The sequence below is a fragment of the Sarcophilus harrisii genome, chromosome 5 (genome assembly GCF_902635505.1).
Source record: "Sarcophilus harrisii chromosome 5, mSarHar1.11, whole genome shotgun sequence".
NCBI lineage: Eukaryota > Metazoa > Chordata > Mammalia > Dasyuromorphia > Dasyuridae > Sarcophilus > Sarcophilus harrisii.
The window spans coordinates 176,646,012-176,669,354 of record NC_045430.1 but is presented as its reverse complement, the minus strand read 5'-3'; the positions used below and the strand labels follow the sequence as shown (position 1 = coordinate 176,669,354).

At 35.0% G+C, this 23,343-nt stretch overlaps 1 protein-coding gene across 5 annotated transcripts in view; it reads left to right on the top strand.

Annotated features, from left to right (window-relative positions):
- The window catches only part of RBM28 (RNA binding motif protein 28), a 47,132-nt gene that overhangs the window by 7,838 nt on the left and 15,951 nt on the right, over window positions 1-23,343 (top strand). For all 5 annotated transcript variants that reach the window (XM_031939010.1, XM_031939009.1, XM_031939008.1 and 2 more), the window contains exons 3-11: window positions 3,164-3,316; window positions 3,774-3,886; window positions 4,309-4,384; window positions 5,492-5,584; window positions 6,587-6,655; window positions 10,527-10,650; window positions 13,361-13,503; window positions 14,533-14,608; window positions 18,748-18,857. In XM_031939010.1, the coding sequence (XP_031794870.1) occupies window positions 3,164-3,316; window positions 3,774-3,886; window positions 4,309-4,384; window positions 5,492-5,584; window positions 6,587-6,655; window positions 10,527-10,650; window positions 13,361-13,503; window positions 14,533-14,608; window positions 18,748-18,857 (957 nt within the window). The remainder of the gene's footprint in view (window positions 1-3,163; window positions 3,317-3,773; window positions 3,887-4,308; window positions 4,385-5,491; window positions 5,585-6,586; window positions 6,656-10,526; window positions 10,651-13,360; window positions 13,504-14,532; window positions 14,609-18,747; window positions 18,858-23,343) is intronic.

Sequence of the window (23,343 nt, the reverse complement as noted above, 5' to 3'; positions counted from 1 at the left end):
TAATAGTAGCTTTTTATTTTCAAAATATATGCAGAGATAGTTTTTTTTAACATTCACCCTTTCAAAATCTTATGTTCCAACCCTTCACTCCCCTAGATAGCAAGTAATCCAGTATGTTAAACATTTGCAATTCTTCTATACATATTTCCACATTTATTATGCTGCATAAGAAAAATCTGATCAAAAAGTTAAAAAATGAGGAGGGGGGGGGAAAGCAAGCAAACAATAACAAAAATGGTGAAGATAATTATGTTGTGATCCACACTCAATCCCTATAGTCCTCTCTCTGGATGCAGATGGCTTTCTCCATCACAAGTCTGTTGGAGTTGGCCTGAATCACCTTGTTATTGAAAAAGAGCCATGTCCATCACAGTTGATCATCACATAATCATCTTGTTACTTGTACAATGTTATTTTGGTTCTATTCACTTCATTTAGCAGCAGTTCATGTAAGTCTCTCCAGGCCTTCCTAAAATCATCACTTTTTGAGGGGGGTGCACATGTGCATATTTTCCCTTTTTTATGATCTCTTTGGGATATAGACCCAGTAGAGACACTGCTGGGTCAAAGGGTATGCACAATTTGGTAGCCTTTGCGTATTCTGGATTGCTCTTTAGAATGGTTGGAGCATTTCACAACTCCACCAACAATGTAATAGTGTCCCAGTTTTCCCCACATTGCTGCCAACCTTTTTTCCTGTCATCTTAGTCAATCTGAGAAGTATATAGTGGTACCTCAGAGTTGTCTTAATTTGCATTTGTCTAATCAATAGTGATTTAGAGCAAAATAAAATACTATTCAGAAAAAAAAAATTTAAATAAATTTGCATACTATAATTTTTATTGGGTGGTTTTCATCCATTTGATTTTAATGAAAACATACCATTGGCCAATTAGTAAAAGCAAAAAACAACCTATAAGCATCATGCAATAATTTAGCATTTTGCCTGTGCTTATATAGTGGTTTACTTTACGTGTAATAAAATAATGAGGAGAGAGAAAACAGTACTGGTGTAGTTAGAATATGGAACAACCAGATTTTGATTTTGTAATTTTGAATATATTGTTCTCCTTGGGAGCAGAATTTAGGGATAAAATGGAAGGTTCTCTTTCGGTAAAAGTGGTGTACTGTTGGACACATTGATTGGATCTTCAACTTCCATTTCTATTGTCCTGGTATTTCTATTTCATATTGTTTGGCTGCCTATCAAATTGGAATTTGATTTGCCTAATTGACAAACTGTTCACAATAAATTCATTAATTTACTAAGTAGTATGTGTTTTTTAAATTTAAATTGAACCACAGAACTATCGTCTTGCTCTGCTCTTTTCAAATTCATTTGGTCATTTTCAGTCTTGACTCCTTACTTGGGCTTCTGTTTAGCCCTGGTACATCATGGAGTGTTCTCAGGAGCTACTTAAGAGCAGAATATTTTAGCTTTAGAAAGATTTAAAAGTACAGGTAACAGAAAGGGTAATGGGAAAATGGGTGTGGTGTTTTTAAGCAGAGTACAGCATATTACCAGCATCGACTAGCACTCAAATATTGGCACAAAAGACATTATCCAATCATAATTAAATAAACTGATCATGTAGTGAGAATAAAAGGCAGCAGATGGAGCAGCACATTGATATTTCCTGAAACACTAAAATAACAAAAGGAAGAGGAGAACATGTTAATGGGGGAAGGGAAGTGGGGGAGGAGGGGAGAACTATTGGATTTGGATTAAGAGAACTTGAGTTTGAGTTGGAAAAAGCTTTCATCTGTCACTACTTAAGCAAGATACTTAAACTCTCTTGGCCAAGGGGCCTGCTTACAGGGTGCCATTTAAAAGAAAAGGATTGTGTCAAAGCTTTCTTCAGGTCTTGTGTTCAAAACCTTGTGTTCCAATTTTTTTTCTCCCTCTCTTCCCTCCATCTTATCCCTTAGACAGTAAGTAATCAAATATATGTTAAACATGTATGATTCTTCTATACATATTTCTACAATTATCAGATCAAAAAGAAAAAAATAACAAAACAAAAAGCAAGCAAACAACAACAAAAATGAAAATGCTCTGGGTGTAGATGGCTTTCTTCATCACAAGATCATTGAAACTGGCCTGAATCATCTTGCTGTTGAAAAGAGCCAAGTCCATCAGAATTGCTCATCATGTAGTCTTGTTATTGCTGTGAACAATGTTCTCTTGGTTTTATTCACTTCACTTAGCATCAGTTCATATAAGTCTCTCCAGGCCTTTCTGAAATCATCCTGCTGATCGTTATATGTTATATTATTTTATAATTCAGCCATTCTTTGACTGATGGACATCCATTCAGTTTCCAGTTCCTTGCCACTACAAAAAGAGCTGCTACAAACATTTTTGCACATGGGAGTCCTTTTCCTTGGGTAGATTCTTAATGGAGTCTTTCTGGGAAAATAAACACAAGAATCCTACATGGATATTTTTACAACTGTATTGATGAAAACATAATTCTTTCTTTCTTTTTTTTTTTTTTTTAATAACTTTATTGACAGAACCCATGCCAGGGTAATTTTTTTACATTATCCCTTGCACTCACTTTTGTTCCTATTTTTCTCTCCCTCCACCCCCTCCCCCAGATGGTAAGCAGTCCTATACATGTTAAATAGGTCACAGTATATCCTAGATACAATATATATGTGCAGAACCGAACAGTTTTCTTATTGCACAGGGAGAATTGGATTCAGAAGGTAAAACATAATTCTTTCAGAAGATCAGTGTAAAATACTTTTATCTGCAGGATAGAAATAATTTTTTCTTTTTCTTTTAGAAATAGTGATTGCTGCTTTTTCTTGCTTCTGTTTAGAAATGAATTGATATGAAAATGTTAAAAGTATACTGTAGGAGTTGTTAATTGTGTGCTCATGAATTCCCTTATAGCAATACAGAGAGTTTATTTTCAGGGATACCCTAAAAGAAATCGAGTCTTGATCATTCTAAGGGAGCCACTTTAATTTTTATAAAGAATCTTGTACATGTTTCTTTCTTGCCTCCTTGGTGTTTTTCCATTTTCTTCATAATTCTGGCTTGTATAAAGGTGGTGTTTCCTATGATAAGATTTATAGCAGGTCTCTGGCTTATTTATGAAGATGTTCTCTTGGCTTATAGCTCCATTTCCCCTCATACCCTGTTGTCTTTTAGGCAGTAAGACATGTCGTGGCTTTGGCTATGTCACTTTTTCCATGTTGGAGGATGCTCAGAGGGCCCTCAAGGAAGTTACCACCTTTGAAGGTTGCAAGATCAATGTGACTATTGCCAAAAGAAAACTAAGGAGCAGACCAAAGGCAAAGAAGGGTAAGTTATAAAAAGTCTGTTCTTATTTAGGCCGAGGGAAATGGTGTTAGGGTTCTGGAGAATCTTTAGAAGTTAAAAACTCCCAAACTAATGTCTCCAAAGTGATTTCCAATTCTCTAATGCATCCAGGCTTCATCAGCCATTCATTTTGTTTTTCTTCATTTATTCCTGAAGTTGAGAAATTCAGGATTCCTTCACATAGGCAACTTCATGGAAGGTCTGTTCTAGTTTGGTACGGTTCTTGGTAGTAATCTGGGTTTGGATTTTGGTCTTGATGATTTCTCAATGTGCTCATCATGACCCAACATATTACCTATAGCTCTAATGTTTTAGTGTTCCTGGTATTCATTCTTCTGACAAGTGTCATCTGTTACCTTGTACTTGAAATCCTGTTTGTTTCTATATAATCAAGAGTAAGTATTTGCTCCCCCCCTCCTTTTTTTTTTTTACTTTCCAGAATATTCAGTGACCTCACAGGAAGAACCAGAACGAGAACCAAAAACCAGGCCTAAGAAAAGCAAAGCAGCTGACAAAAAAGCTAGATTAATCATCCGGAACCTGAGTTTTAAGGTAGGATCTGAGGCTAGTGATCAAATTGGGCCTCAAGAGCAGTGGAGAATGTTACCTGTAAAACGTGCCTGTTGTCAGTAGTATCATCTGCCTGGGATAGTATTGATGATTTCTTGTCTTTTTAAAAATGAGTCTTGGCTATAGTGCTATCGAAAATGGATCTGTTTAGCAAAGAACCTTTATGAACACTAACTACAGAGGAAGGACTACTTTGGAAGGATTTCATAAATAAATCTTCCATTATTTCCTATCTTCTATGCCATAGATTTTATAATGAAATGCCCCCTTTCCAAAAATCTGATTTTCTATTCTTCTGAAGCTGAAAAGTGACATAATATTAATGGATTAAATTCTCAAGAGCAGGTTGATGCTTCCAATTTCTTTGTGGTTACACTCCTTTTGTCACTTATTTTTCTCTTTAGTGTTCAGAAGAAGATCTGAAGAATTTGTTTGCTCAGTTTGGCGCTGTCTTAGAAGTGAACATCCCTAGAAAGCCAGGTACTAATGAGCGTCTTTGCCCATTTTATGAATCAGAATGGAATTTTTAAAATATTTATCCAGTTCATGATTTCTTTTCTTTCCTTCTTTCTTTTTTTAAATAACTTTTTATTGACAGAACCCATGCCAGGGTAATTTTTTACAACAATATCCCTTGCACTCACTTCTGTTCCGATTTTCCCTTCCCTCTCTCCACCCCCTCCCCCAGATGGCAAGCAGTCCTATACATGTTAAATATGTCACAGTATATCCTAGATACAATATATGTGTGCAGAACTGAACAGTTCTCTTGTTGCACAGGGAGAATTGGCTTCAGAAGGTAGAAATAACCCGGGAAGAAAAACAAAAATGCAAACAGTTTACATTCATTTCCCAGTGTTCTTTCTTTGGGTGTAGCTGGTTCTGTCCATCATTGATCAATTGAAACTGAGTTGGATCTCTTTGTCAAAGAAATCCACTTCCATCAGAATACATCCTCATACAGTATGGTTGTTGAAGTATATAATGATTTCTTGGTTCTGCTCATTTCACTTAACATCAGTTCATGTAAGACTTTCCAAGCCTCTCTGTATTCATCCTTCTGGTCATTTTTTACAGAACAATAATATTTCATAACATTCATATACCACAATTTACCCAGCCATACTCCGATTGATGGGCATCCATTCACTTTCCAGTTTCTAGCCACTACAAACAGGGCTGCCACAAACAATTTGACACAACCAGGTCCCTTTCCCTTCTTTAGTATCTCTTTGGGGTATAAGCCCAGTAGTGAGCTCGTGATTTCTTATGTTAGTCACTGTCCAGAACACATGGATGAGGTTTTTATCTTTTCTTTTGGATATTTCAGGATAGGTCAGATATCTTAATAGTTTTAGGAGTAAAGTCCTAACTTTAGGACAAAGCAGTGTCATTTACTTTGAACTTCGGTCAAGCAGCTAAACTCATTCTGTTGGAAGAAGTGCCATTTTAATTTGGAGGAAAGCCAGTTTAAAATTCTGGTCAATTTAAAATTATTTTTCCTTCTTTTCACGTTATATTTCTGTGGCCTTACCTTTTAGCACTAATAGCTCAGTTTACTTGATTTTGTGTCCTTTTTACTTATAGACGGAAAAATGCGAGGCTTTGCTTTTGTTCAGTTCAAGAATCTCTTAGAAGCAGGAAAAGCCTTGAAAGGCACCAACATGACAGAGATAAAAGGTAGGTCTGTTTTGTCGTCTTCATCTACTAAAGGCCTGCATCGTATACCTGGTATTTAGGTAAATTGACCTAGTAAGTAGAATTCTTTATATTTTCTGAAAAATACAAGATTTCACATTTGTCATTATTCATTGTTAGTGTACTAAATTAGTTTGGTGACATTTTCCTGATGACAATTAATCTTAGGGTTAAAAATGAAAGTACCTGAGATTGTTGTAAGTATTGTTTTTCTTGTTTGTCCTTACTTTGTATATTTTTAAAACTTTGACTGGGTAGAAGACCTAAAACAGTTGCTTATGGATGAAAATTGGCATTGTGGTAGGATGGGAATCTTCTACTTGTCTAAGTTGATATAATCCAGCCCTCTTGGTTTGTTTTGACAATTAACATTTACTGATGCTTCTTCCATCATGGTCATTTCCATATATACCCATCCCTCCCATTGAGCCTTCCCTTGTAAGAAAAATATCCCCAAATTGTTAAGCAAAAGCTATTGACACAATGTGACCTCTGAATTCTGAGCTTTTGTTCTATGAATACCATCCCAGTAACTCATTTATATGATACTTTAAAGTTTATAAACTACAAGCAACTCTATGAAGTTGCAAGTTCAGATGTTAACCTTTGCTTTCTCCTTCCCTTTTCAAGTGAAAAAACTCCAGGTCAGAGAATTGAATGGACTTGCCTAGGGTCAGAGATAGATTTTGAACAAATTTTTTGTTAGTCAGAATTATTTCCCCCCTTCATTTTTCTTTGTTGACCTTTCACGTTCCCCTTTCTCTAGAAACCTGGAGGGTATAGAAAATGGGAAGGGATATATGCAATAATAGGAATGAGAGCATAGTCCTATTGGACTGTTTTTGAAGGGTATGTTTTATTGTTAAAACAAGGGCAGGTCAATTCTAGGAGTTTTTTCTATAGAGGCTAAGTCCTTAAACCCCTCAAAGAAGGAGTAGTGATAAAAGGAAGAGATATTCTAATTTTCATTTTTTTGTTTCACAGGGCGGACAGTAGCTGTGGATTGGGCTGTGGCCAAAGATAAATATAATGCAACACAGTCTTCTGCTTCAGGTAAGAATTTAATAGCTCTCTGGATGGGATGCTTGGAATTTCCTTTCTTCCTTTTTGAATTTGTGTTAAATTTCTGTCCATCCTTAAAAATTCAAGTGATGCCTCCTTTCTCATCTCACTACATTCCCAGCATATTAATTCACTTGACCTGTATTGTCATGTAGTATGTATTTGTTTTTTATATTTTCTTATCTACTTAATAAAATTACTGGGTAGGTGGATTAAAAAACTAATACTGATAATGTAGTGAGATCTGGGGGTTAACAGACAATAACCTAAAGATTGTACAACTGCTGGAAGGACTGAGAAAAACAAACACATTAATGCACTATTACTGTATTCCCAAAGTTTTTAAATTCTGCACCTCTGACTCAGCAAAACTACCATGACCTCTATACTCCAAGAAGAAAAACAAAAGAAAAAGACGCATATGTATAAAAATATAGAAGCTCTTTTTGTAGTGACAAAGATTGGAAAATGAGGGGTTGCCCATCAGAGGGTAACAAATTCTGGTATGTGAAGTTTGATGGGATGTAGTTGAACTATAAAAAATGATGAAGCATATAGTTGCAGAGAAATCTTTTTTTTTTTTTTTTTTTAATTTAATTTAATTTTATTTTATTTTTATTTTTTTATTTAATAGCCTTTTATTTACAGGATATATACATGGGTAACTTTACAGGATTAACAATTGCCAAACCTCTTGTTCCAATTTTTCACCTCTTACCCCCACCCCTCCCTAGATGGCAGGATGACCAGTAGATGTTAAATATATTAAAATATAACTTAGATACACAATAAGTATACATTACCAAAACATTATTTTGCTGTACAAAAAGAATCAGACTTTGAATTATTGTACAATTAGCTTGTGAAGGAAATCAAAAATGCATGTGTGCATAAATATAGGGATTGGGAATTCAATGTAATGGTTTTAGTCATCTCCCAGAGTTCTTTTTCTGGGCATAGCTAGTTCAGTTCATTACTGCTCCATTAGAAATGATTTGGTGGATCTCGTAGTTGCAGAGAAATCTACAAAGATTTTGTATGAACTGATGCACAATAAGCAGAATCAGGAGAACAGTTTCTACAATAACAATATCATAAAAGAACATTAAAAGACATAAGAATTTATTAGTGTAGTGACCATAATTCCATTCAACTATTGTTGAAACTTATTGTCCTTCATCTGACAGAGGGGAGATAGGATTCAGAGTGCAGATTGAGGGCTTTCTTTTTTTAGACATGTCTAATTCGGGAATTTGTTTTAAGTGTGTGTTTATAATGGGTCTTGCTTTCTCAAGAAGAAAGGGAGATAATGCAGAGCTAAAAATAAAATAAAATTCAAAGAAAAAGAATTAAGGCTTAAAATTAAACTGGAAGTTCAGAACTTGGTGCTTGTCTTTATTTTGGAAATAACTTAAAATTTTATTAATATTTTTGGATTTTATATGATCTTCATTTCCTAATGTGTCCCCCGCCTTGGAAGGCACTCAGCAAGCCAAACTGTGTAACAAAATGTAAAGAAAGAACAGAAAAAACTAATTTCAGCAAAAGTGACCACCTATTATCTAAATCTGACGAAATATGCAATATTCTAGACCAGTAGTCCTCCCTCCTCTGCATAGAAGTGAGGGAGATGCATTTTCTCATCTCTTCTGTGAGGTCAAGCTTGATAGTCTTAGTTATCATACAACTTTCACTTTTTAAAATCTTTTATTCTTTTGTTTGACTGATTCTTATTGTCTCACAAAGTCATTAGTTTCCATTTGTTCTGTTCTAGTTTTTAATGTGTGATTTTTTTTCACTTAGCTTTTGTATCTCTTTTTCCCTTTGGTTAATTCTATTGTTTAAGGAGTCGTTTTCCTCAGATAATTTTTTTCTTCCTTTTCTAAGCTGTTGCATATCTCTCACGCATACCTTTCATTCCTTTCTCATTTTTTCTTCTCCCTCTAAGTCTTTTATGAAAAATTTCCAATTTGGGTTTGAGACCAATTTATCTCAGTCTTTGAGATTTCTTCTCTGGAAATTCCTCATCTAAGTCTGTATTTTGGTCTACCCTGTCACCATAGAAGTTTTCTATGGTCAAAGTTCTATTTCTTTCTCACTCTCTTTCCTTTTCTTTTGGTATTTCCTTTTATTTATTTATTTTTTTAATTTTTTTTTTTTTTTTTTTTTTTTACTTTTAAGGTGGGGACCCTTGTGTTTGCAGGGGTAGCTTTGCCTGCTCTGTTTAGGAAATAGCCTGGTTTCCCAGAGTTTGCCTTCTGAGCTGGGGCTGGAAGCTGCCCCCCTGCTGTGATCCTCTACTGAGCCAGGACTGAGGGTCTTTGTTGCTAATTTGCTTTGATTAAGACCCTTTCTCTAGCTTTCCCAGAACCTGTCTGAGCTGGGCTGAACACACTTTTCACTCCAGTGAGACTGTCTTTCTTTCTTTTTTTTTTTAAATAGATTTTTATTTACAAGTTATATGCATGGGTAATTTTATAGCATTGACAATTGCCAAACCTTTTGTTCCAACTTTTTCCCTCCTTTCCCCCACTCCTTCCCCAGATGGCAGGATGACCCATACATGTTAAATATGTTAAAGTATAAATTAAACACAAAATAAGTATACATGTCCAAACCGTTATTTTGCTATACAAAAAGAATCGGACTCTGAAATAGTGTACAATTAGCCTGTGAAGGAAATCAAAAGCATGAGCAGACAAAAATAGAGGATTAGAATTCTATGTAGTGGTTCATAGTCATCTCCCAGAGTTCTTTCGCTGGGTGTAGGTGGTTCAATTCATTACTGCTCTATTGGAACTGATGTGGCTCATCTCATGGCTGAAGATGGGCACGTCCATCAGAATTGATCATCATATAGTATTGTTATTGAAGTATATAATGATCTCCTGGTCCTGCTCATTTCACTCAGCATCAGTTCGTGTAAGTCTCTCCAGGCCTTTCTGAAATCATCCTGCTGGTCATTTCTTACAGAACAATAATATTCCATAATATTCATATACTACAATTTATTCAGCCATTCTTCAATTGATGGGCATCTACTCAGTTTCCAGTTTCTGGCTGCTACAAAGAGGGCTGCCACAAACATTCTTGCACATACAGGTCCCTTTCCCTGATGCTGTCTGTCTTGAAGTTTTTCAAATGTATCCTAAGCTGGAGAGTGATTTCATTCTTTCAGATTGTTCAGAGGTTTGATTTCCTGTGGTTTTCAAGGGATATTTGGAGAGCTCAAGCAGCTACTTCATTTTACTTTGTTATCTTGGCTCCACCCCTGGAAATTTTTTTTGTTGTTCTTTTCATTTATATTGCTTTTGTCATTGTGTATTGTGTTTTCCCGGGTTCTACTTCACTTTGTATCCATTTTTCGGTTTCTTTTGAGTTTTTTATATTCATTTATTCTTGTGGCACAGTCATAATAGTGTGTCTTACATTCATGTTCCACAATTTATTTAGCTATATTCCATTCAGTGAGAAAACAAGTAACTTTCAGTTCATGACCAGCTTAAGAAAACAGATTTCATGGGGGATTAAGTTATGTGACTGGTGGTTTTTGGTTTGAATTTACTGTCAGGCCAGATAAGCTTTTTGATGCAGATGACTTTTCTTTAAGTAAGAATAATGTTCAATAATTTGAATAATTTGGTAGAAAGTATTTTTTTTTTAAAGTTGAATGATGAATTATCTTCATTCAATTTTTCTCTTAGAAGCTGAAAAAAAAAATCCCAAGTAACCTGCAAACCCCCACTGTGGTGAGAGCTAATATATTATTAGGGTTTTGGCCTTGGTCTCTGTATCTGACCTGGAAGCTCCTTGGCTTTCTGTACCAGATCACCTTCATTCTATTTCTCATTTCACTTCACAGGTGAGGATCAAAAAACCACTGAATCTAGACAACAAGATGCAAGTCAAGAGGAAGGCAGTGAGGAGGAGGGGGAGTTTGAAGAAGAAGAATTACAAGCAACCAAGCCAGTGAAGACTCAGAAGAAGTGAGCAGCAAAGCTTTTTATGAACACAGAGTGGGAGGATTCTAGTTTGTAGGTTCACTGATAATCTTTAAGAAGAGGAAATGCTGCTCTATTGGTTTTGGAAACAGAATCAACTTGTGTAGTAGAACCCGGAGGGTCTCTTGGTTGGCATAGATTTTTTTTTCCCCTTTAATAGTACTTTATTTTTCAGCCTTCATTTTTGTAAGATTTTAAATTCCCAATTTTTTTCTCCCTCCTTTATTTCCTCTCTCCCCATGATAGCAAGCAATCTCATTATAGGTTATACATGTACAATAATGTTAACATATTTTCATATTTGTCATGTTGTAAAAAAAAAAAAAAAATTAGAACAAAAGGAGAAAAAAATAAGGGAAAGAAAAAACAATCAAAAAAAGTTGAAAATAATATGCTTCAATTCAGTGTCCATAGTTCTCTGTCTGGATGCAGATGACATTTTGCATCCCCAATCTCTTGTAATTGTTTTGGATCACTGCATTGCTGAAAAGAGCTAAATCTATCATAGTTGGTCATCACATAATCTTTTTATTACTATGTACAATGTTCTCTTCACTCAGTATTAGTTCATGTCTTTCCAGGCTTTTCTGAATCCAGTCTGCTCATCATTTCTTACAGAATTATAGTATTCCATTACATTCATATACCATAACTTATTTAGCCATTCCCCAGTTGATGGGCATCCAATCAGTTTCCAGTTCCTTGCCATCTCTTTTATGATGATTTCTTTTAGATATAGACCCAGTAGTGATACTACTGGGTCAAAGAATATATGCACAGTTTTATAGCCTTTTAAGCATAGTTTCAAATTGCTCTTCAGAACTCCACCAACAATGGCATAGATTCTTTTTTAAAAGTTTTTTATTTACAAAGCATATGCATGAGTAATGTTTCCAACATTGGCCCTTGCTAAACCTTTTGTTCCAAATTTTACCCTCCTTTCCCCCACTTTCTCCCATAGCTGGCAGGTAGTCCAGTACATGTTAAAAATGTTGAAATACATGTTAAATCCAATACATATACATTTTTATACATTTATCTTGTTGCACAAGAAAAATCAGATCAAGAAGGAAGGAAAGAAAAACTGAGAAAGAAAACAAAATGGCAAGCAAATTACAACAGAGAGAGTGAGAATGCTATGTTGTGTTCCACACTCTGTTTCCACGGTTCTCTTTTCATCACTGAACCAAGGGGAACTGGTTTGAATCATCTCAGTGTTGGAGAGCCACATCCATCAGAATTGATTGTCGTATAGTCTTGTTGTTGCCTTATACAATGATCTCCTGGTTCTGCTCATTTCACTCAGCATCAGTTCGTATAAGTCTCTCCAGGCCTCTCTGAAATCATCCTGCTAATTATTTCTTACAGAACAATAGTATTCCCTAGCATTAATATACCATAATTTATTCAGCTATTCTCCAATTGATGGACATCCATTCAGTTTCCAGTTTCTAGCCGCTACAAAAAGGACTGCCACACACATTTTTGCACATACTGATTTCTTTCCCTCCTTTAAGATCTTTTTGGGATATAAGCCCAGTAGAAACACTGCTGGATCAAAGAGTATGCACAGTTTGATAGCCTTTTGGACATAGTTCCAAATTGTTCTCCAGAATAGCTGGATCCGTTCACAACTCCAACAATGTATCAGTGTCCCAGTTTTCCCTGGGACCGCTGCTTTATCATATAATTTTAGATTTGGTGCAACTAGGCCACCTTCATTTGCTTTTCTCTTCATTAATTTCTTTGAAATTCTTGACTTTTTGTTTTTCCAGATGAATTTTGTTATTTTTTTTCTAGGTCATTAAAATAGTTTCTTGGGACATTGATCTGATTTATTTGTGTGGAAAGTGTGCTTATATAGTTCCTGATTTTCCCTTGGCAGATAGATTCTCAAATATTTTATATTATCAACAGTTATTTTATTTTATTTTATTTTTTTTTTTTATTTCTTATGTATTTATTTATTTATTTATTTTTTTTTTTAAATTTAATAGCCTTTTATTTACAGGATATATACATGGGTAACTTTACAGCATTAACAATTGCCAAATCTCTTGTTCCAATTTTTCACCTCTTACCCCCCCACCCCCTCCCCTAAATGGCAGGATGACCAGTAGATGTTAAATATATTAAAATATAACTTAGATACATAATAAGTATACATGACCAAAACATTATTTTGCTGTACAAAAAGAATCAGACTTTGAATTATTGTACAATTAGCTTGTGAAGGAAATCAAAAATGCAGGTGTGCATAAATATAGGGATTGGGAATTCAATGTAATGGTTTTTAGTCATCCCCCAGAGTTCTTTTTCTGGGTATAGCTGGTTCAGTTCATTACTGCTCCATTAGAAATGATTTGGTTGATCTTGTTGCTGAGGATGGCCTGATCCATCAGAACTGGTCATCATCTAGTATTGTTGATCAACAGTTATTTTAAATAGAATTTCTCTTTGTTATCTCTTGCTGTTGAATTTTGTTAGTGATGTATAAGAATGCTGATGATTTATGTGGATTCATTTTGTATCTTGCAACTTTGCTAAAGTTGTAGATTTTCTAATCTTTTTTTTTAGTTGATTTTCTAGGGTTCTCTAAGTATACCATCATATCATCTGCAAAGAGTGATAATTTGGCTTCGTCATTACCTACTCGATGGCATAGATTCTTAATTGCTGATTGCTTACTTTTCAGGGAAGGCAAAAGACCACTAACTTTGGAAGCAGAAAGCAGTGAGATAGATGAAGAGAGTGACCTAGAGGACAGATATAGCAGCGATGATGAAGAGGAGCCCGAACAGGATCAGAATGAAGTGAATTCAAATGAAGAAGAGCCAGGTTTGCCTAATAACTGTTTTACATTAACTACAAATCTTTATTCATTTATTAAGAAGTCAAGCCAGTACTTTAGTTCACACTTTAGATAGGTCCTTAATATTTGCATAAAACTTATTTTAAGAAATCTATGTCTTGTTCTCTCACCTCTTTACCCAGAGCTCATTTTTAAGAATTTGGAATAGGAAATATATTTTTAGGAAGTGAATATTCTTCCCTAATGAATTAAAAACTTAAGCTTAATAGTTTTTGGTCATAATACTAGTTATGTACAATGTGCAGGCAGAGAGGATGACAGCTTAGACATTCAAAATGTTTTTCTGCACCTTCCATTATAGGTGATAGGCATGTATCACATGTACACTGTAAGTCTTATAAGACCTATTAAAATGCTTTTTAAAGCTGTACCTGTACTTCCTAAACATGTCAGTGAGAGTTAGGATGGTATAGGAAATAGGAAATAAAGTACTGAAACCTGGGAGTCAGAAAGACCTGGCTTCAAATCCTAATCTATCTGCTGACTGTGCCCCAGGGCACACTGCTTAACCTCTCAGTGGACCAGATCATTCTGTAAGATTGTTATTGGTTGTAGAATAATTGCTTATTGATAAAGGGAATTTATTTGTTGATTTCTTTGTTGAGTATCCCCATCTCTAGTCTAAGGAAATCACAGATCTGAAACCCCAACAAAGGGTCAGTACCTGTTGTAATATTTATATTAGTTTATACAAGTTATATTAACTTATGTGTAATACTTACATGAATAGCCTATGTTAGATGCTATGGGAAAGTCCTAATCAGTTGCATTTGACTTGAAACCTTTTTTGAATGCGACATTGTAAGTGCAAAAATTGCTGTGGAGTCACTATCCCTGCTCATCTTCCTCTTGTAGTTGAGTTCAGACCCATGGGGTCTTGGGGGGGGGGGGAATAGAACTTGCTTTACCAAGAGGAAATAAAATAACCTACCCCACTGAATGGTACCAAGGCCTGCGACTGACCAGTTCCCATGCCTCTTTTCTGTTGTCTTTAGATGTAGAAGTTCCAGAGAAGAAGAAGAAGAGGAAGTTGCCATCTGATGTGAATGAGGGGAAAACCGTGTTTATCAGGTAGAGTGGGGATTTTCCCCAGTGATCACTGCTGCAAATGAGGCTTGAAAGGCAATGTCTGTGGGACTCGAGATATATAGGAATATCCCTAGGAATGATGGAAAACGGATAAGCTAGAAAGTTATTTTTTAGCATGCCTGATTTTGCTGCCTCGCTTTTCCCTTCTCTCTCATTTGTTTTTAGCTTTTTCCTCATGTTTTCCTTCCTGTCTTCCTATAGTTTCACAAAGCCTAATAAAAAGCCTGACTGTAGCTCTCCTGACCCATCTAGCTCTCCTTCCTGTATTTCTCCTCCTTGCTGTTCAACTTATTGAAAAAATTTTCTGCACCCAAAGCCTTCTTACTGCTTAATTTTTTTGTCTTTCCCCTTGTTGTTAGACTTCCTCCTCCCCTGTCCTTCTCCTTAAACTGTTCTCAGGTGCATATAACCCCTAAATCCACTCTCTGTTTTTGATGACTTCTGGCCTCTCCAGGTTTTGGTGTCATTGACCATGCCCTCCTGCTGGACATGCTGCCTTGCATTTTACAAATATGTGGTTCTTCTCCTGCCTCTTTGAATACTTATCTCATTAGAAGTGATACAGTGCACAGAGGATAGGTTTAGAGTCGGGAAGACCTGAGTTCAAATCCTGCTCAGACAGCTTTCATCCTATAATTGTGTGAAGCCACCTCTATCTCAGTTTCTTCAAGTCTAAAATAGAAATAAGAGTAACCACAAATAAAAAAAAAGAAAAGGGAACTATCTGCCCCCAGGGTGATTGTGAAAATCAAATGAGTTAATATTTGTAAAACACTTAACACAGGGCTTGGCACACAATAGGTGCTTTGTGAACTATGATTTCTTTCCCTTCTAATTGCTGTATCTTGCAGATCACTTAGTGTGAGTTTTTTGCAAGATGCTATCCTCATTCCCTTTTCCCTTTTTTATCTGCATTTTTATGTTTTTTTGACCTCATTTCCATTGTTCTAACAGCTGCCTCCAAACAGATTACTCCTAAATCATTGTCTCCAGTATCAAGACTTTCATATGAGCCACAGACCATCATCTAGGCAATAATTTATTTAGCACTTATTGTGAACCAGGCATTGTGCTAAAGACTGGGGATGTAGATATAAAAAAGATAGTATATGTCCTCAAAGAACTTATATTTCAGTGAGAGAATACAACATGAAAAGAAGCTGAATGGTTGTTGGGAAGGGGTAAGGATACTGATGAGATGTGGCTAGCAAGGCTGATTGGATTTTGGAAATGTTGAGATTTTCCAATGTTGAGGGCATGGTAGAGGAGCCAGAGAGAGGTCCAGAATTAGTGAGTACAGTCTGTGGGAAATGAGGAAATATATGAGGACTTTTGGGGGCATTTATTACCTTCCTCTTTAAACTTGCCACGTCTTCTTACTTTTGATCATTTCTCTCTATAACACTACTGTTTACTGTGCTTCTCCTGTGTAAATCCTTGGACTGTTTTTGACTTCTCTTTTAACCTCTCATACCTCATCAGTACCATGTCCTGATTCCATATCTAAATCATCTGATATCTTTTCCCTTTCTTTCTTTTTAAATTAAATCTTGTTTTTTTGAATAGCCAAAATCCATTTTTGCCTGCTTCATATTCTGATAAAAAAGACAGAAAAATAAAACCCTTTGTAGTATTTATGTATAGTCAAGCAAAATAGATTTCTGAATTGACCATGTCAAAGAATATATGTGTCTCAATACTTTGAATCCTGTCACCTTTCTGTCAATTCTCTGGACTTGTAATAGTCATAGCACTGATTAGTTCTTAAATCTTTTAAAGTTTTTTTTTTTTTTTTTTTTTTTTTGATATTATTCTTATAGAAATTGTTCTTTTAATTCTGTTCATTTCACAAGTCAGGTTTTTCTGATACCATATCTATCTTTTTTTTTTTTTAATATATCAACAATATTCCATACATCATGTATACCATAACTTGTCCCCCTTTGATTGACATTTCCTTAGTTTCCAGTCTTTGCTACTACAAAAAGAGCTACTATGTTTTTGTATGTTTACATCCTTTTCTTTGTTCTGCTTGAGATGTAGAGGTCATGGTGGTATTGGGTATGAGGTCAAAGGGTATGCATAGTATTAAAATTTGGGAGCCTATGACCCCAAATCAGTACCTTAATGTGCCTGTTTTCCTATAGTCCTTCCACCATTTGTCATTTTCTTTTTTTTTTTTTTTTTTTTTTGTCGTCAACTTTGCTAATCCAGTGGATGGGAGGTAATAACTTCAGTGTTTTAATTTGCATTTCTCTAATTATTGGTTCTGTAAAGTATTTTTCATAAGACTTGTGATGACTTGAATTTTTTCCTCTGAAAACTGCCTGTTAATAATCCTTTGATAGTTTATCAGTTGGAGAATGACTGTTCTTATATATTTGAATTGGTTCCCCATTTATCTCAGATGTGAGGTATTTATCAGAGGGGCTTGTTGCAAAGATTTTTTTCCTCCAATTTTATATTTTTATTTTAGATGAATTAGGTTTTGGGTTTTTTTTGTGCACAGATATTTTAATTTTTTGTAATTAAAATTGTTCATTTTACCTTCTATGAATCTTTTTATCTTTTGTTTGATCATGAACTCTTTTCCTTATCCATAGATCTGACAGGTAATTTTTACTATGCTTCTCTAAATTTGTTTATGAGGTTACCCTTTATATCTATATCATGGGTTTATTTTAGTATGTATTATGAAATGTTGCTCTATATAATGTCCCTGACAGATTTCTATCGGATTGTTTTCCAATTTTCCCAGCAGTTTTTGTTAAATTGTGAGTTTTTACATCCAGTATCTAGAATTTGGGGTTTATTGAATACCAGGCTACTATGCTTGTTTTCTTTTGTATGTAGTATACCAAATCTGTTTCTCTGATTAACCTTTCTATTTGTTAACTGATAGCAGATCTTTTGGGGCATTACTACTTTACAATAGATTTTGAAATCTGCTACTTCTAAGCTCTGTCTTTCTCACTTTTTAAATTATTTCCTTTGAGAATCTTGACATTTTGGTCTTGCAAAGGAATTTTATTATTTTTTTTTCTAATTTTATAAAGTGATCCATTGATCCTCTCTTTCTACAATGGCAGTCCTGAAACAGGCCCTTATTACCACCCATATTGAATTATTGCAATTCTTTTTATGGATCTTCCTGTCTCTGATCACTTCTTCCAAGCTGTCTTTCATACCAATGCTAGGTAATCAACAAACGTTTATTATGTGCCTGGAATTATGCTATACATCTTGGGTGCAAAATCAAAAATGAAAGTCTCTGTCCTTTCAATAAAAGGAAGAGACAATATGTACATATAAAAGTATATCCAAAATGAATGCAAATCACTTTGTATAGTTTATTTTGTTTTTTGTTTTGTTTTTGCCACAAAAATCACAGACTTCTGTTTTTGTTATTTGAGATTTCCATGAAGATAAATTATATTGTCACAAAAAATAACAGGAAGAAGAAAAAATCAAGTCAGAAGATAGTGCTCTTAGAACCAAGGACAGCATGTCTTACAGATTCTCAAATAGTAAATAATCTGAGAAAGTAAAGGAATCAACCAAATTTTAGGATAGAAAGAATGGGAAAAGAGAATAAATTGTGTCTTAGTATGGAATACTGTCTGGAGACATACATCTGACCTGTTCTGTGTGAAATAATTGTGTGCAGAGTTTATGGTAGCTACTTAAGAAGAAAGAGTCAAACTCTGTAGATTTGTATTAAAATCCATTTTCTCTATTCCTGGAAAAGTGTGCACAGTTGGGGAAATATGGAATTTTAACATTGTGTTGAAATATTAAAAAACAATAACAGTTTCCAACATTCCTAAATCTTATCTAGAAAAATAAATGATTTGTAACTATTTTCTCTTCTTTTTCAGTAAACTTGTAAACAACATGTGTTTTAAGTCTGGACGTTTAACATTTTAAAGCTTCATCAAGTTTTCAAAATTTTAACCAAAATATGAATTTGTTAGCAGCTTCAAATAGATGAAATTGATAAATCCTATCAGTTTCAATCAAATAAAATAGCTATATGAGAGGCATTTCAGACAAAAGGGTACAGATCTTGCATTTGTGATGATTTACCTTCATATGACTTTCATATTTGTTGTCTTTCATAGAAACCTATCCTTTGACTCAGAAGAAGAAGATCTAGAGGAAATCCTTCAGCAATTTGGGGACCTTAAATATGTTCGAATTGTCCTACACCCAGACACAGAGCATTCCAAAGGTAAGAGGTCTGGAGCTTGCTGCTATTGCTATTAAGCACATTCAACTTTGATTACTATCTACTATGTGTTTATACAATAAGCTCTGAGGTAAATGCAAAAAAAAAAAAAGGTCTGATTTTTTTGCCCTCAGTGATTTTTTTTTTTTTTTTGAGTAGTGTCATTTAAGACCTTTTACTAAAATCACATTTAAAAATTTTATTTTGGTAGTATGTATTATATAACATAACCCTACAAAATGTAATTTTAATAGAAAATCTTACATGAAAACATAAAAAGTGCTATTATCTGTCAGATTAATGGTTTATTCTGTCTTCTGTCTAAGAAATACAAGATCTTTTGTGGTTGCTGTTAGTGAAGCTCATAGTATTTATTACTGTCCTCAACTGCCTATTAATAACCTATGAAGGGATCTCATCCATATTTTTATGTCCCTGCACTGGATTCTTTACTGTAACAGGTTTATTAGATTTCCATTATTCCATTTAATTGAAAATACAGAGATATCTGTATTTTGATACTTCATTAAGTTGGTAATCTCATCTCTTTGAGTTTCCTCTCTGGTGATGCAGATCAAAACCCATTCATGCCTTCTCATTCTTTGAGATTCGTGTCCAAGGCTTAATTCAGCTTCCATGGAGTAATTAATGTAGTGGAGGCCACCTTCTTTGTTAGGGGCCCTTTGTCTTTCTTACACCTAGGAATTCTTTGCTAGTCTGGAAGAACTTATAGATGCCCTGTCTGAACAATGTTTGTTTGTTTGTTCATTCATTCATTCGTTTATTTTTTGCTGAGGCAATTGGGCTAAGTAACTTGCCCAGGGTCACACAACTAGGACATGTTAAGTGTCTGAGGCCAGACTTGAACTCAGGTCCTCCTAAATTCAGGGCTACTGCTTTATCTACTGCTCCATCTAGCTGCCTCTGAACACTGTTTTTAAATGTGTAAAATTAAATATATTGCATTGAGAAAAAGAAAGCTGAGCTTATTGAACAGAAAGATGCAGTTTTTTTCTTATCCAAATTAATGAGTCTCCCGAAATCTTATCAAGGTTAAAAGTTCCAGCTCTAGATCTTTTAACACTTGGTATATCAATGCAGACTTTATGTTGTCTGTTTGTCAATCCCTGGATCTCACTATATTATCAGCTTTCCTCTTGTTCTGATCATATATTTTCTTGTTGATATCTTTTCACTACTCCTTGTGCCTAAGCAGTTGTTAATATGCTGCAATACTCTGCTTCTTTCCATTGTCTCTTCTAATCACTTAAAGGTTTGATTCTTAAAAGAAATTTTGATGTGATTCATCATGTATGTAGAATCACTGGGAGAATATTGGGTGTTTAAAATATAGGCTGATTTGTCAGAAATAGCTTAGGATCATTCAAAGCACTGTATGATTTTGGAAATCTAAGCTTTCTTCCTTTGATTTGGAGCCTAGTTATTGTCCAGTGGCAACTCATTGAAGAATGGGGGGGAAATAGCATCTTCAACACAATTTAAAAAGAATTGCTTTTAATTTTTTATAGCTATGCTGTGGTCCACACTCAGTTCCTACAGTCCTCTCTCTGGGTGTATATGGCTCTCTTCATCACTGAACAAGGTGAACTGTTTGAATCATTTCATGGTGGAAGAGAGCCACGTCCATCAGAACTGATCATTGTATAATTTTGTTGTTTCCATGTATAATGATCTCTTGATTCTGCTCATTTCACTTAGCATCAGTTCATGTAAGTCCTCTCCAGGCTTCTCTGAAATCATCCCAGCAGGAGTTGTTTGTTTGTTTGTTTGTTTTTTTAATACTTACTGTTTGCAAGGCCATTTGCTTATGTGGAGAAACAAAGATCAATGAAGGACAAATTGAGGGGGGGTGGGAGGAGATACAGAATGTAAACAGATAAGTCTGTGATTATTTGAAAAATTATTTGGGAACACTAGCAAGGTGTCAGAAAAGATATCCAACAAGAGATTGCTGAACTTGGAAGGAAATTGGGAATTTTAGGAGCTGGAGGGATTTAGGCGTGTTCAGTGGTGGAGAATTGAGAAATGGAATGTTGAGTTTTGGAAAGAGAAGATAGGTCAGTTTGACTGCGGTATAGTGGGTGAGGGGGAATAATGTGAAATAAGCTTGGAAAACTGAACTGGAGCCAAAATTTGAAGAGCCTTAATCCTCAATAGAAAGATTTATATTTTATTCCAGGGCCTCAAAAGGATTGAGGTAGTCACTTGATCAGATTTGTTTAGGAAAATTATTTTGTTAACCTTGTGGAAGGTGGATTGTAAAGGATTAGGAGATTAGGAGATTATAATACAGTCTAGATTAAATGGATGACAGTCTTCTCGAAGAAGTTGTGAATAAAGAGAAGGAAACGTTTGCAAGATAAATTTGAAGACAAATTTGATAAAAATCATTGGAGATGATGGGGATTAAGAAAGGAAAAAGAGGAGGAAGAAAGTTGAGAATGATTCCAAGTTGTGAACATGAGTGAAGGGAAGAAAAGGAGTTCTGTAGGATTTTGGAAGAGGATCAGGTTTGGAGAAAAGTCTTTTTTTCAGCATGTTGAGTTTGGGATGCATATGGGATAATCGGCATAAGACATTCACCAGACAGTTGGTGGTTCTGTTGTTCCAGAGAGACATAATAGCTATGTAGATTTGGTTATCATTTGTTTCTTAGATGATCATTAAACAAATGGTAGTAAATTCTATTCCAAGAAAAAAGGTGTAGAGGGGAAAAAACGAAGGCAACCAAGGCCAAGAACCACTAGCTCAGTAATTAAAGGATTTTGGTCTTAAACCTGTCCTAAACTTGGTTACATAGAGATCATCTGGGGAGCATCAGCTAATTTCAGATATGATTTTGGGATTGCAGATTATTACTTAGTTATTTTAAAAAATCAGGATCACATTTCTTGTCTCAGACTTTGGACTCTGTGGACCCAATCTATCTTATTCACCTGGCTTGGAAATGAAACAGTCTAAAGTATTTTTAATGCAAAAATAGGTATAAAAAAAAAGTATGCAATAAATGAGTGGGAAGAAATATAAGATGCATTTTTCTTTTTGTTTATGTCTAAATAAATTTCAAATGTGATGGAGATCTCATACACCTACAAGACCGTTTGGACATATCAGGCTATCTTCTGTAAGAAAGGAAAATAATAGGATAGCTTGTTTGTATTTATAAGTGACTTTAGAGGTGCATTTTCTGTGCCACAGTGAAGACAATAACATGGTATAAGAGCAAAGAAAATTCTTTCCAGCCTACCTGAAAAAACGTAGTTCTCGAGAAGGAGAGAATTCTGGATATAGTCTTAACATTTGTAAAAATGATTTGCAAGAGAAAGTCCTTAAAAATACTTATGCAGATGGCACTCCTCTCTTTAAGGTGCTATGATGTCACATTGAAAAATATGGATTGTAGGAAGATCTCATCAGGCTGTGTGAATAGGGACAGAAAGGTAGCAGATGTGCCTCAATGTTGGCAAGCAAAAAAATGCCATTTTGAGAAAAAATAATTTGAGTTATACCTATTAAGATAATTAGTTGAGCTTTCAGCTTTAACTTAGCAAAGAAATCTTTTAGTCATTGTATATTGTTCTCTAAAGATAATCTTCTATCCAGAATATTCCTAAAACTAAAAAGGTTAAAAAAAAAAAGCAGGAGGAATGTTAGAAACAAAACAAAAAAGATTAAAAGTTAAACACCAAGTTAAAGAAAACCACAGGGAAGCAGGTGCCTAATCTATTTTTTTACTCTTCTTAAGTTGTATGTAGACTTATGCTAACCATCTGCTATTTGTGATAGACAAAACAGGATAGCCAAAGTAGCAGTGCAAAGCATGTATTGTGTGACTGCCCTCATTTTGACTTCTGCTTTCCTTCAGATGTTGGTAGTGACAGTTCAGGACCCTTTGCCCAAGAGCTCTGGGAATTATTTTGCTCTTCAGTTCACTGGCCTTTCTTCCAGCCTGGCACCTGCCACCCTATGGAGAAAAGGCCTGACAACTTCCTCTAAAAGTGCTGCAGCCCCTAGATTCTTAGTAGCCAGAGCTACTGAAGACCTAGAGATCCTGTTCTGTCAAATGGTTAAATACTGGCAGTGGATCTGGTTTTAATCACTGGAAAGAACTCTAAAGAAGATGCATAACTGTCTGCTGTGCTACTTAAGGATCAAATGAGATGATATTTGTAAAGTGCTTGGCCAGTGCCTGACATATAATAGGACTTAAGAAATTCTTGTTTCTGCCTTCTCTCAGCTTTGTGGCTTTCTCATCTGACTTGAAACTGAGCCTTTCTCTCTGTTGTCTTTCCCTGTTAGCATGTGAGCTTCTTGAGAGCAGATGTTGTTTTGCTTTTTTGTGTGTGCTCTGTGCTCTATAAATGCTTTGCTTGTATTAATTATTTAATAAATGTCTTTTTAGTCATTTATTCACTGAAAAAGATAGTTGAACATAAGTGAAGGGAATACTAATTTACATAGCAGAATG